The sequence below is a fragment of the Pseudoliparis swirei genome, chromosome 4, assembly GCF_029220125.1.
Source record: "Pseudoliparis swirei isolate HS2019 ecotype Mariana Trench chromosome 4, NWPU_hadal_v1, whole genome shotgun sequence".
Classification (NCBI taxonomy): domain Eukaryota; kingdom Metazoa; phylum Chordata; class Actinopteri; order Perciformes; family Liparidae; genus Pseudoliparis; species Pseudoliparis swirei.
This window is the reverse complement of record NC_079391.1, coordinates 8,799,527-8,813,283: the sequence shown is the minus strand read 5'-3', so window position 1 is coordinate 8,813,283 and position 13,757 is coordinate 8,799,527. Positions and strand designations below refer to the sequence as shown.

The 13,757-nt window shown below is 40.7% G+C and overlaps 1 protein-coding gene across 1 annotated transcript in view; it reads right to left on the bottom strand.

The window, feature by feature from the left end:
- The window catches only part of LOC130192607 (CUB and sushi domain-containing protein 1-like), a 269,833-nt gene that overhangs the window by 65,369 nt on the left and 190,707 nt on the right, over window positions 1-13,757 (bottom strand). The window contains exons 18-22 of the mRNA XM_056412699.1: window positions 10,008-10,124; window positions 9,314-9,529; window positions 8,524-8,712; window positions 6,956-7,125; window positions 788-944 (exon numbers count right to left, since the gene is read on the bottom strand). Of these exons, the coding sequence (XP_056268674.1) occupies window positions 788-944; window positions 6,956-7,125; window positions 8,524-8,712; window positions 9,314-9,529; window positions 10,008-10,124 (849 nt within the window). The remainder of the gene's footprint in view (window positions 1-787; window positions 945-6,955; window positions 7,126-8,523; window positions 8,713-9,313; window positions 9,530-10,007; window positions 10,125-13,757) is intronic.

Here is a 13,757-nt window from a genome sequence, read left to right as displayed (position 1 = left end):
ATGTGCTTGGGAAACTCTAGTTGCACATTTCTTGGAAAACTTATGGTTGATCTTTTTTCAGCTGTGAGAAGGGAAATAAATCGCCTAGTAATTTGCTGTCGGATAAAGACAAGTCTCTAAAGTTTAGTAGTACATGTTTCTTATTTTGTTCTCATGTGTAGCACTTAAGAATCACTTGACTGAGGCATAGGACAGATGGAGGATATATTCATGAGTGCAATCTAACACAATCACCACCACTCTAGCTTTCAATTAAAAACATCTCCTTACAAGGACCTTCACGATGAGCTACTTACATTTAGGAAATTACTGTTTGTGTTCGTTTGTGTGCATGTGGAAAACTGTGTGTGTGAGTGTCTATGTGAAAGAGAGAGAGGGTTGCTTTCTTTCTTTAGCCACACTTACCATGGCTGTAACTTTAGTTCTAGAAAACACCTTTATTGCTGTGCCGTTTCTAATCAGTTGATCTTAAATTACAGCTGTAATCGCAACAATTTTCGTTTAAATAAATATTCGTCACTACCTATAGTCGATAGAGTTAAGCAGCGGTGTGTTTTTGCACCAGGTTTTGGTTGCTTGGCGGGGCACAGCTGACTTTTACTAAGCATTTTCAGGCCTAGAATGTAGTTTTTCTATAGTTTGACTACACACAATTCTGAAAACTTGAAGCATATGCATCGACAAAAAGACTTCTATTGATTTCCCTGAAATAGAAATTCTAAATCGAGTTGATCAACCAGACTGAAATCTTGATGTCTACCACTTTGAACCTTCTTGATCAACTCACTTGTGTATGTGAGGCGAAAGCCCTGATTGGTTCCAGAGGCGTTGCTGTTGAAGTCAAGCCACAGGCGATTGGACGTACTGTTGATGACGGGACCCATCATGCCCTCATGTGTAAAGTTGCCAAGGAGACGGGATGAAGTGTTTTCTCCATCATATACCTGCCAATCAAATCACAGGACCAAAGAGCATGAATGAAAGCATCTACCAATGTAATTAATGACAATGTGCCAGAACTCAGATAAACAGTGCATTGCTGATCTGGGGTGGAAAAAAAGAACACCGCAAAATGCAGGTGGTCCTGAACCCAACATTGCAGGGCGCTGCTGTATTGCCTGTGCCTCTCCTCTGCAACACACGGCGAGTCTTCCCAATGCCAAACAACACGAGGCAAAAAAACAACCCGACTGAGCCTCAGGAAAGAGATGCTTTGCTGAGCTTTGCCTCAGCGTGGATCTTGTGTAGCACCACCAAGACGGAGCCAAAAGCATCACATGAAAGTTGCTGAGGTGTTAAGGGCTCTATTTGCATGGAGCCGCCGACGCCTCCCATATTTATGATAAACCATCGAGATTTTTCCAGGGAAAAAACAAACAAAAGGTTCGGGGGGTTTCATGATGGTTAGACTAATTGGTTACCTTACATTAAATGGTGTTTGTTACTAAAGTACATATCATTTAACAGAGAAAACAATTATCCAGTAATAAAATGGGTTTCCTGGAAAATCATCTGTAAAAGTTAAAATTCCCAGGATGCATGTTCTCAACTGTTTGCTCAGCACTGGGGTAAAAACAGCGAGGCAACGCCTCGAGTGTGTGTGACTTGGTTTGAAATACTGTCACATTAAATCGCTTCCAGTGGAAGTGAAGACAAGATCGATGTACAACGTGAACAACATTGGACTGCATTCATATTGAAGGATTTAACGTGTCCTTGATGACAAGCTTAATATTCTTTCCACTGTAAAACATTCTGACATTTATCAGAAAGTGTATATTTTATCCTTCTTACTCGATTCAATCTTTCTTTTTGGACACCTAAGACCATTTTTTCCTAATCATCGTTTGCAACCCGTTACTGTGCGCCAGACAATAGACACGACAACTGGAAGTCAGTTATTTCAGAGGAGTGGACACAGAGTACAGTAACGGTCTGTGTAACAGTGGATGTGCACAAATCTCGACCGCAGCACTTTCACTGAACAAATACTCACTAGTTTTAAACTTGTGTGTTCTCCAAAATAACAGTGAACTGATTTATCGTATTTATTTGAAAACAAAATAAGCTAACGCATACTCTACAGCAGAAGTTAGAAAAATGTCTGTGATACTGAGACACTTTTTTTTTTGCTCGAGGTCAAAAATCTCTGAATGATGCCGCGATGTGGACAGGAGAGACAGTTAAAGAAGGGCAGTTTATTTTTACTGCAGTGTGAAGGAAGAATTAGGATGCCTCATATTATATCTCGTAGCTGAGATATAGACGTGAACTCCCCATGCATATATTTGTCAGCCTGCATGGGACATCTCCACAGATTGGTGGTGACAGGACTGCAGGTGGCAGGAATGCCAAAGAAGAAAAGGCTAAAGCGATGTGCTGTTCCATCTCAACGGGTGCATCTCAACAGCCAGTCAAAAGAGACACGTCTCTGTGAAACCAACGTCGGAGCTCCAGCATGTTCATACACCTGACGGCGATGGAGAGACATGGGAAAGGATGGTGTGAATCTATAGCCCCTCCCTCCCTCTCCTCCTCAGCCACTGAAACACTCATTCACGCCTTCATCACCTCTTGACTGCAACATCCAAAATCATAAACAAACTACAAACTACAGTACATCCGGAACTCAGCCGCTCGTCTCCTCTCACCTTCCAGAGATCACATCACCCCGGTCTTTCGAAAGCTCCACTATACAGCAAATAAGTTCAAGATTCTCCTCATCACATACACTCCCCTCCATACTTTTCTGACCTCGTGCACAGACACCAACCTCCGAAGCCCCCCACTCTGTCCGAGCCTCGGTCTTCTTCATTACGACTCCCTTCCTCTGGAACTCTTTGCCCCGACACCTCAGATCTTTTGTCAAAGCTGCACTTTAGAATAATGTATTTAAAACTGCTTTTAACCTGTGATGCTAATTATGTATGTTTGTTTTGTTTCTTATCGTTATGTTATCGCTCATTTATATTGTCATTGCTTTTATTGTTTCGTTTTTTTACCATTTTAGTGGCTTTGAGTACTTAAGTGCTATTAAATAACATTTATTATTATTATTATTAAAAGTAAATAAGAGTGAAATCTGAAGCATTACACCCCCAAACTCATTCTTCCTTCCCTGGTCCTACCTCTGGCACCCTCAAATTATACCTGTCATCGCCAAATTTGGCATCTCTCTCTCTTTCTCTCATATTATGTTTCTCTCTATCTTTCTCTCCCCCTCTCTCCGTTTCAGTAAAACTCCGTCTGGTTAATGAAAAGCCCTGCAGCTCATAAATCAACATGTCACCATCTGCCTCCCATCCTCTCGCTGTCTGTCTCACTCTCTCCCGTTCTCGCCAACCACCTTTATTTTCATTGTGCAATTCCTGCACACCCGGACTTTGTTTCTGTCTCACCCTCTCGCTTTTCTTCAGGGCTGGAATACATCTGAGTAAATTTGGTCAAGCACTGTATTAGAGGACATTTTTAGGGGTTTTGAGCTTGGCTAGCCCTTTCTTTAACAAGTGCAATACGTAGCCAGTAGCGACATGAACTGTAATGAGCTGGTTTATATTATGGAGAATATTTTAGCCTTGAGCTCCTGGGACTGTCAGACGAATGGTTTGTGTTCAGCTGCAGTAACATGCGTTAGCTCCAATGCTGGTAGCCTGAGCAGTGGCATGCTGTGTGGCACTTTGAGGCGTTCCTTCCAGGTCTAGATTTAGTTGTCACTCGGCTTTCTGCAAATGACGTACTATACTTCTATTCTCTATTTATAGAATTAGCTAATTACTCATTTTAAACAGTCATTTTTGAGTGCAAACTGCTTGATTTTGTTCTTTTTGTTCTAAATAATTAATCAGACCAAAGGTCAATAGCTGTGCTTGCAGCCTCATTTAGCTGGGATGCTCATTACACATGAAGGAAAAAAAGACTGTTGGATTTTAAACGTATCTATTTTTACTATCAATGCCTACATATTATACATAACAAATGTCTGTCTGGTTTAAACGTGTGTTGTATAACCATCAGAGTGTAGTGTATACTGTACTGTATGAACATCGCCATACGTTACTGTATGGCAACATTTAGGTTGTACAGGGATGGTAATGACTGCAAAGAAGCACATACTTTATCATCTAATTAAAAAAGTTATTTGTGATCAGTAATTTGAAGCCAAACTGAGCCAATAATCTAATAATGTTGTGTGCCCTATTTTGAACGTTGCGTGTCGTTCTTGCAATCACTCTTGGGGCCTCCCGTGACTTTTTGATTGCTATGTTAGCATCCAGTGCATCCTCATTAACCTTTGTGATCTCTCGTCATTCTCAGAATTCTGTTCCTCCGTTTGTTATTTTCTCATAATAAATCAATTTATTACAGTCAATATGATGTCAAATGCCTTGTGAATAACACAAACATATTTTGAAAGGAGCTCTGCTCTCTGGTCTTGGTGTCCCTTTGTTGAATTACAGAAACAATGGCAGACTTAAGTGGGAGGGGGTCTGCAGTGTAAAACAACCTCAGAAGGCTTTTCTTTATGCCTTTTTTCCCGATTTTTTTTCTTTGATGGAATAAAGCGCATAAACAATATTAAAGCATGTTCTTTTCTGTTAACCATCTTGATGAAACTATCTTTTTCTTTAAAGGGATTTGTCTTTAACACTGTATCTACCCCATGGGGAACATTCCCCCCTTTACCATTCTGTTATACCTCTCTGAAAGTCAGGGAGAACCCTGCTAATAAAATCTACCCACCGACAGGCTCCGCCAATGCTCGAGGCCTTAAACTGATAATACACCCTGTCCACATACTGGTTTAACTACGGCCTCAGGCCGAATACCGCTAGGAGACATTGTGAGCTGAAAAAGTTTTCGACGATGTTTGTAGGACGGCGTCAAGATTGTAAAACAGATCACAGAGCTGCTCAAGAGAGAATTTAGGAGGAATTATGAGCCTTGGGAACATTTGTATTTCTCATTGTATTTGAAACGTACAAAAGTATGCACATCCGATGACATATACATGTGTGCTCATGAGTCATGACCTATATACAGTTTATATTGTGACAACTCTGGCAGACTAAGAAGAACCGTAAGAACACATTACACCAGTAACAACTGGCATTACATGCTCAGTAATAAATATGGTGTATTTTGTGACAATGTTCTTCTTGTCGTCATTAATTCCTAATCATGTATTCTATTATTGTTTGTGTTTCTCCTTTTATTGAGAGGAAGTCTGCTGTATAAGTCCGTGGTTTCTCGACCTCTCCTATCACATTTATTCTTCAGATTTTTTCATTATCTTGATTTTAAGGTTAGTGTGCAAATCAAATAAAGACAAAAATACATGTCTATTTGATAGCTATTAAATTTACTTAGTCTTCCCAAATACTGTATCACACTAAATAAAAATGTATAAAAAAACAGGTTTAACCTTTAAATACAACACTAATGTACTGCAGTGGGTTTGTAAGAGGCTTAACAGAGGCTGAATGGACCCCTTTGTGCCTCTGTTTCCCAAGTATCCATTCAGCCGTGGATGGCCACTGCAGCAGGAGCACCATCAGCACTAATAAAGAACATGGGTAATAAACCCCTGCAGGGATGTTACGGCTTCTTTACAACATTGTTTAACACATCAAACTGCTGGGGCACACCTTGCTAATACAATTGAGCTACATATTGGAACTCAAAGCTCCTACTGTCGCTCAAGTTTTGACTCAAGTCTCATATGTAATTAAAGGATGGGCTTCAACTAACGATCATTTTAGTAATCGGTTAATCGGATAAAAAACAAAAACATTAATTAATTAATTAACGTCATTCTCGTCGCTGAAGGGGCGGGGCTTTTCTCTGTTAATTTGCTCCGTGAAAACGGTTATCATTTCCGACATACACCACGGAAGATCTAACCACTAGTTCTGCTTTAAACTTGTTGTGGACATCCCACAAACGTCGGAACATCTAACGCCTTCGTGTTCGGGTTCATAACATCACCCGTAGGCTCACACCGACTACGTCTGAAAGACTGACGCTACAGCGCCACTAGAGTAGCAGCAGCCAGTTAGATTCACCAACGGCGGAGCATCTCAACGCTGATTGGCTCTTTCAACTCAGCGTTCTGGTCTTTCCTCAACTTTTTTAATACTCAAACATCTTTGCGACTTATTGAGTGGGGTAATAATCGCGCAACACAACGAATCGATAAAGAATTTCATTATCGAATCTTGCCAAATATTTTATTAATCGATTTTTATCGATTCGTTGTTGCAGCCCGATATAGGTTACACATTTCCTCATGTGTTAATAGTACCAGGTGTGCTTAGCTGGAACAAAAGTGTGTATACGGTGTGGGGATTGCATTGGGAGAGTGAAGGATCTGCAATCCCACAACAACATTGACCTACAATGTAAAGATGAGAAATTGTTATTCAAGGCAGTTTTGTGTCAAACCCAGAAGAGGGAGCAATCAAAGCATGGAAACCTCCCTGAAATGGGTTATAATTGTTGTTGCATCATGCTGGTTTCTAAACCTCTTGCTTTTCGGAAGCCACTTAATTGCTATCTCTGAAATAATGTCAAGAGAGAGGTATGTGTCATTTTGACACATGCCTGCGGGTGCACACATGTAACCCACGGCTTGATGAAGCACTGATGTAAATGTGTTGTACGTGGCAATTTGAATAGCAGATCGTTGATCATATATCTTTATGCGTGTGGTCACAACAACAAACACTTTTTTCTAGCACATGTTACTGCGTTCATGATCATGCCACCATATCCACAACTCAGTTATTGTTTTCTTTTTAGCACATTTGGTAGTAAACCAAACACATAATAATCTGTTCAAGCATATATGTGCTTCTGAATCTTTACTGACTGTAAATTACGGATTTATGGATTTTTTTTACCACCTGATTGGGAAAAGCTTCGTTGTGTGTGTGTGTGTGTGTGTGTGTGTGCATACCTTGAGATAGTCTCCATCTAGCAATGAGAAGCTCTCAGCTTTCAGCCTGATTCCTTTGCCCTTTTCGGTGGTGATGCGGTAGATACATTCGTGGTTGTTGTCATAGTTGGAGGGGAAGTTAGGAGAGAGCAGAACACCTTCCGGTCCGAGTGAAGACGCTCCACACTCCGCTACAGCGAGAGAGTAAAGGAGGCAAGGAGCGTGTGGATTAAGATCATAGCATTTGTACTTCATTATTTTTGTTGCAGTCAGAATATTTATTATTGTAAAAAAAGACATTTGAGAAACGTACATATACAGGATAACCACAAACTGTATGCATGAGAACATAAAATGGATGATGATGAAAATAACTCATACAGTACAACATAGGTCATAAGACAATTAAGACGAGGACGAGAAACAGCTAAACACAAAAGCAAAGCAATTAAACATGAACGGCAAAAGATTCAAAAGAGGGAAAAATGAATTTATTTGAATAAAAGATTAGCTGGATAAATTTGCCATCCAATAATAAAAAGTGTTTAAAAGAGATTATGCTGAATTATCTTGCAGGTGCAGTTTCAATCAAAGTTTAGTAATTCAAAAAAGTAGGACTGTGTGCAAATAGAGTTTTGTCATATGTAAATGAGGAGGACCACCACTACTCCGATGGGAGGAAGAGCACACCGGCGTAATGAGTCAGAGAAGAGAGAATAGTGTGGAACTAAGGGAATGAAAGATGCGGTGTTTATCAAATCTGAACTAATTAAAAAGAATATTGAAAGATGTTCTGCAGTTTTAGAAGCAGATTAGGATATGAGCTATAAGCAGATATTAAAGTATGCGACTGGAAATTCTTTAGAAACTGTGTTAAGTGAGGACAGCACTATAGAGAGTAAGCGAGAAAACACAGGGTAGTGAAAGGAGGAGAAGAAAGGGATAACGAGAGAGCTGGAAGAGGTGGGAGATAAGAGTAGAAAGCATTTGAACCATAACAGACATGGGCCTTTTTAAACTTAAAAAAGGGAGTAGCAAAAGACACATTATAAACACTCTTCATATAGCAGCTAATACTCCAATTATCTGCCCATGGACTGTCTAAATACAGAGGGAGACAAGTAGAAGCTGATAAAACAGAGACAGAGTGCTAAAGAGAGGGACCTTTGGAAATAAAGAGAGAGAGAGATAAACCAAGTGAAGGTTGCCAGCTGCTATTCGAGCATTTTCAGTCTGGTCTTTTTTGGGGCTTGAAAATATCCAGGAGCCAACAATCAGACTCTCATAAATTACCAGCAGCATCCAAGGAAACACGGATACTCATCAGATACCAGCAAATTACAACCTGCGAACAGCCAAATACTGGCAAATAAAGCCAACTGTCAACCAGTCAAATGATTGTAAATTACCTTTGTGTCAGCAATACAATGCTGGTGAATTACAACCAAGAAAATGGCAAGAAAACAATGTAGTATGAAGGCCGATGAATATACAGTGTGATGCTTACTACCTGGACACCTACCCGTCTGCGACTATAGCCTGAATGTTGTGGTTTCTCACTGAGAAACCCGGTAGTGAGTTTGTCTTACCTATACATCTGGGGAGTATGTTGCTCCAGACTCGTCTCCCTCCTCCCAGACAAGTTATCTTGCTCTCCCCCTCAAGTCGGTAGCCAGGGAAGCAAGTGAAGTCCAACGAGTCGCCAACTCGAAATCTAAAACCCATCCTCCTGCTGTACGCCGGTACGCCGGGATCCTCACATGGCTCCAAGTCATATTCTGTACATCCAGGAGACATTCATAATAATGTTGAGGATTCCTTATCAAAGAGGCGCAAAATGTACAGAAACTGCATTAATATTGTTAAATATGCATAGACTAACAAATACAAGGTAAATAGAAAGAAAAAAAGTATTGTGTTGTGAGACCTGAGACCAAGTTGATCGTGTGGTAGCTAAGAAGTCATATTGCAATGGGATCGTGCACCTTTGTGGCAGTTGAGTAAAACAATTATGTAAAAAATAGAATGTGGTTCTGACCAAATCGCAAAATACCACTGAGTTATTTACCGTTACAGCTTAGCAAAGCACAGCTCTGGAACAATGATTCGAACAATAATCAGTCTACACGTGCACAATTAGGTATTTGTTACAGTTTGGCAAAGAACCTTTTTTTGTCAACCTCAGCATTCATATAGTTACTGCTCTGCCGAAGTAAGTAAGAATAATGTGCCATATTAGCACATCAGAGTACAACTTAATAAGACAATTGTTTATGTTGTCAGCTCAGTCCGTCAGTCGAGATGTGTGGCGAGAAACTATTCTGTAAACGGTAAGACATATTTCTGCTACATCTATGTTAACAAACATTAGTTTCTTACCAGAAAAGGTCATATTAAATCCTTCATAACTCATGGAAAAATCCGATATGAAACGTAGCTGGGCGCTAAAGTTTCCGTACAGTCCCGCTTTGACACTAGGGGGCAGCACTGAGCCAGTGAGTCGAGCTACTGGAACCAGGAAGTTGCTGTCCTCCGTGATGGAAAGGTAGTCATGGTTCTCCTCCAGATGGAACGTGTGGAAAACCAAATGGACTCCTAGAAATCCATGGATGAATGGACGAATGGATGAAAGGATGAATGGACAGATGGTTGCATCAATGGATGGACATATAACCGGTCAGTCACAGAAACATAAATAGCAGTAGATTAAACCAGAGATCAAACCAGAAACACATATTGAGTGTAAATGCAAAGCAATCTTCAAAATATGCAAATGTATAACCCGTTGAAGAAAAATATATCTCGATCTAAAGCAAATTAATAGATGTTTGCTTTATAACTCTACTGATAATAATCCATTTAATCTAGCACTTTTTACGGTACTCAAAGACACTTTACATGTTACAATCATACACCGTAGACACGGCAACGGAGAGCAATTCAGGGTTAAGTGTCTTGCTCAAGGACACATCGACTAGGGCGGGGATTGAACCGCCAACCCCCTGATTGACAGACGTATTGCTGACCACTGACCCACAGTGGCGCCATACACACTGTGTACGTCTCTTCTTACCTTTGCCATGAGACACCTCTATAGTCCAGGTGCAGTTAAGAGAATTGGGGTAAAAGTCAGGAAAGCCAGGAGACAGGATCGTCCCTGTTTTACCAAAAATATAACCCCCACAAAGGGCTGGAGAGAGAGAGGGACGGATAGATAAGGGTGAAAAAGAAGGAGAAAATTAATTTCATTTAAAATATTTGATTAAAATAAAGACATACCGTTAGTCCAGAGGTTATCACAAAAGGAGATTCATTTGCATTTAATTTGTACTTAATTAATTAGCATTCCTGCGAAATTTAAATATCATTTTGTGAACCTGGTACTGGTAAAGGTTCGATTCAAACTACTTTTCTTCCCCAGATATTAACAGAATTATAGGAGGAAGAAATGAGAATAAACATTCTTAACTTGTTTTTTTGGTCATCTTGTTCAAGTGTTGGGTTCAACTTGAACACATCTCTGAAATATGATCACCTTAGTACAGTTGCATATTTATAATATGTTTTGCCACCTGGCAACTGCGAGTAATATGTATCGTCTTTTATCTCCGTCTTGGTCTCATCCATCTCTTGAGGAACATTTATTTCCCTTTAGCTGCTGAACTTCACCGTTATATTCACCACATAGTCGCTAACTGTGTCCGACATTTGATGCCAAGCAAATGGTGAACAGTAGGTTTTATGTTGTTTTTTTAACTGAAAACAGCTGCCTGCTACGGAAATGCCATTAAAGCAGAGAAAGTGAAATAAAACAATCAGGTTATGGCCGGGACAGCTTAAAGGAGTAAGATATGAGATTTGGAAAATTTTGATTGCCTCTCAACAACTCTCAACGTGGCCCGAGCCAGCGGCTCATAGCCGCTGAGCTAACGGTACACACTACTGTGAACGTGCTGACAGGGTTTACCTGAGAGGGAACTGAAGGGTGGCGGGGGGGGGGTGCACCGTTCAGCAACAGCGCTGTATGTTGGCACTGTCTTACAACCTATAACCACCTGAATTATCTTTTGATGCCTAAATTAACAAAAGGCGTCACAAAAGCTTTTCACATAATGAACAGCTGACTATGGTGTGTCCAAGATAACAAATCATCATATAATCACATGTGTGACAAAGGAACGTCATCTTATTGTCTGTGTCCACAAAAAACAGTATATACCATGAAAAAAAGAAACTGAGCAGATAGAACGACAAAGCATTCTTACACAGAGTGGTTTGTTGAAAAAGATATGTGTGTGTGTGTGTGTGTGTGTGTTTGTGTGTGAGTGTGTGTGTTACCAGACAGCGGCCTCCACACAGAGCCAGACCACTGATATGGACAAAGTCATTTGGGATGAAGCAGAAGTCGTAGTAGCGTAATGGAGAGTCAGAGAGGGCTGGCAGTGCTTTACAGACTGTTGATCTAACTCAGCGGTCGGGAACCTATGGCTTAAATTAACTGAATCTGAGACACTACACTTATTTCCTTCACTCTTGTGAAGTCCCTCCTGTCTGATTCGTTACTACTCTTTTATCTCCAAAAATAAAAAAAAGTGTGGTGATTAAATTGCTGATTTGAGAAAATTCTCTTTTTTTACTTCATGGAGACAGAAGTAAAAGTGTCTCCTGTTTCTTCAAACTGCAGCTATTGCAGTGTGTTTGAAGAGAACGGCTGTGTCTTCCCTATCTCTCCATCTATCAACGCCTTTCTTTCCGTCTCTATTATGTCGCGTTTCAACAGAGTGGAGTTGAGTAGCCGTGATGAGAGCCGCTCTCCCACTCTCTCTCTCTCTGACTAGCAGTCGTGTGTGTGTTGCAATAACCAGTTTCTTCTTAAAACTAGGACACTGTCTGACTAAATGAGTGAATGAGGGACACACGTGTGCGCCTCTTTGTGCGCTAGCCTGTGAGAGTGCACGCACCAGAGTATGCAAATGATCTGTGTGTGAGAAGATAGAGTGTGTGTGTGTGTGTGTGTGCGTGTGAGAAAGTGTGGGCTGCATAAAAGAAAAAGAAAAGATAAAGACAGAAAAGAAATAAAAATAAAAAAGAAGACTATTCTTGAGAGACAAATCAAATCAAAGTGTGGCTGGCTTTCAATGTTAAGAGCAGAAGCAATATACTAAATGCTGGCAGAAAAGCAGATGCAGAAAGATATTTGCTTGTTTTTCAGGAGAGCGTTAAATAGAGAACAATATTGTATGGTACCAGACTTCAGCGACACACTCCTTCCTCTTTCTTGCCTCTTTTTCTCCAGCTTTAATCATCTCCCTCTTAAAGAATGCCACGGCATTTGTTACTCATTTGATACTGCGTCTTTCTTCACTTCTAACAAGTTGTTGTCCTGGGACCAACGGCAAGCTTTAAAATATCACTGCGCCCTTTCAGCATTCCCCCCCGACACATAAAAGAGCAGCCAGCGTTGTGTATTATCTGTTTGGCCATTTAGCTGAACTGCAGGGATAAGACGAGCGGTTTGGGTCCAATAGACACCGTGGCATTGCTGAAAGGGGAACGCTCTCTGCACGCCTGCGGGAGGACGACGTGTCATTTTGTTTTTCTTTGAGAAAATATATTGTCAAAATAATTAATGTCGCCGGTAATGCAGTCGTCGGTATGGTAGAAAAAATAGAAACTGATAAAATGTTAAGTGTGCATCCGAGACTGCACTGTAAATAAGATTATTGTCGTTAATGTGTGTGTATGCGTGGCTTTAAGTATTGTTGTGGGAGTTTTTAAAGATGACTTCCTCGATCCTTTAAACTGATGTCCAAGTTTTTTGCAGTGGACTTCTCTCTGGCTTCCTCCCACCGCCAAGCAACAGACAAATCAGGTCAACTGAACATGCATCAGTCAGTCGGTGGTAAAGTAACAACACGGGTAAAGACTGTTCAATGATTAATCAAAAGCAGTCTTGGTTAAACACATTTGATACAGAATTCTGGTCATGTGATCTTCTCTGAAAGCAAACTATGATATATTATATTATAGTCAGGTCTTACATGCCATTTTAGAAAGGTGCCGTTCTGAAACGTAACAGCTGTCTGGTGAGATGGCGTGCTTGGCTGAAAATTGAAAATGTCACAGTGGCCGTTTAAAACTGCTCATGCTATACGGCTGAGACCGTGAGATAGATTGCCTCGGTATGAACTCACTCCCAAGTTGAGACATCCTGACTTTGGCTTTCAAATTGGATTCTTTTCAATCAGCAGAATGAATCAGACGCTGTGTATTCATCTCCCATGATAGCACGGGCTGTTGGCAAATGCTGAATGAGAAGGCCTGCGATGGTCAGTGGGCATCTGTTTCAGGAAAGCTTGTTGACCCGCATAGTTTCACTGATGCTGGATGTCCAACTTGGACCATTTTGTTGGTGTGTTCTCTAGAGTGGGCATAGATTGAACAATTAATACTATGGCTGCCAGTTACACCTAATGAAATGGGGAAAAAAAGTTTCTTATAGGAACACCTGCACCTTCCTCTGCTCTCTTCGCTGCCTCTGACTCTGGCTCAACTGTTCAAGCGCTTCGCTCTGCCTACTCCACTTGGGTTTTTATGTCCATGAAGAGGGGACTGTCATGTTCAGGGCCAACTCAAACCAGTTAGTGGAAAAATGAAGAGGACTATAAAACCCTCAAACAGCAAGCGTCCTTGCTTATTGCCAAATGTAAGTCTGGCTAAATAAACCTCACAGACTCACAGTCCAAGGTGAGAGCAATCTGATATTTTAATATTTTGATCACCATCAGCACCTCAGCTAAAAGGCAGAAGTCAATTTACTTTA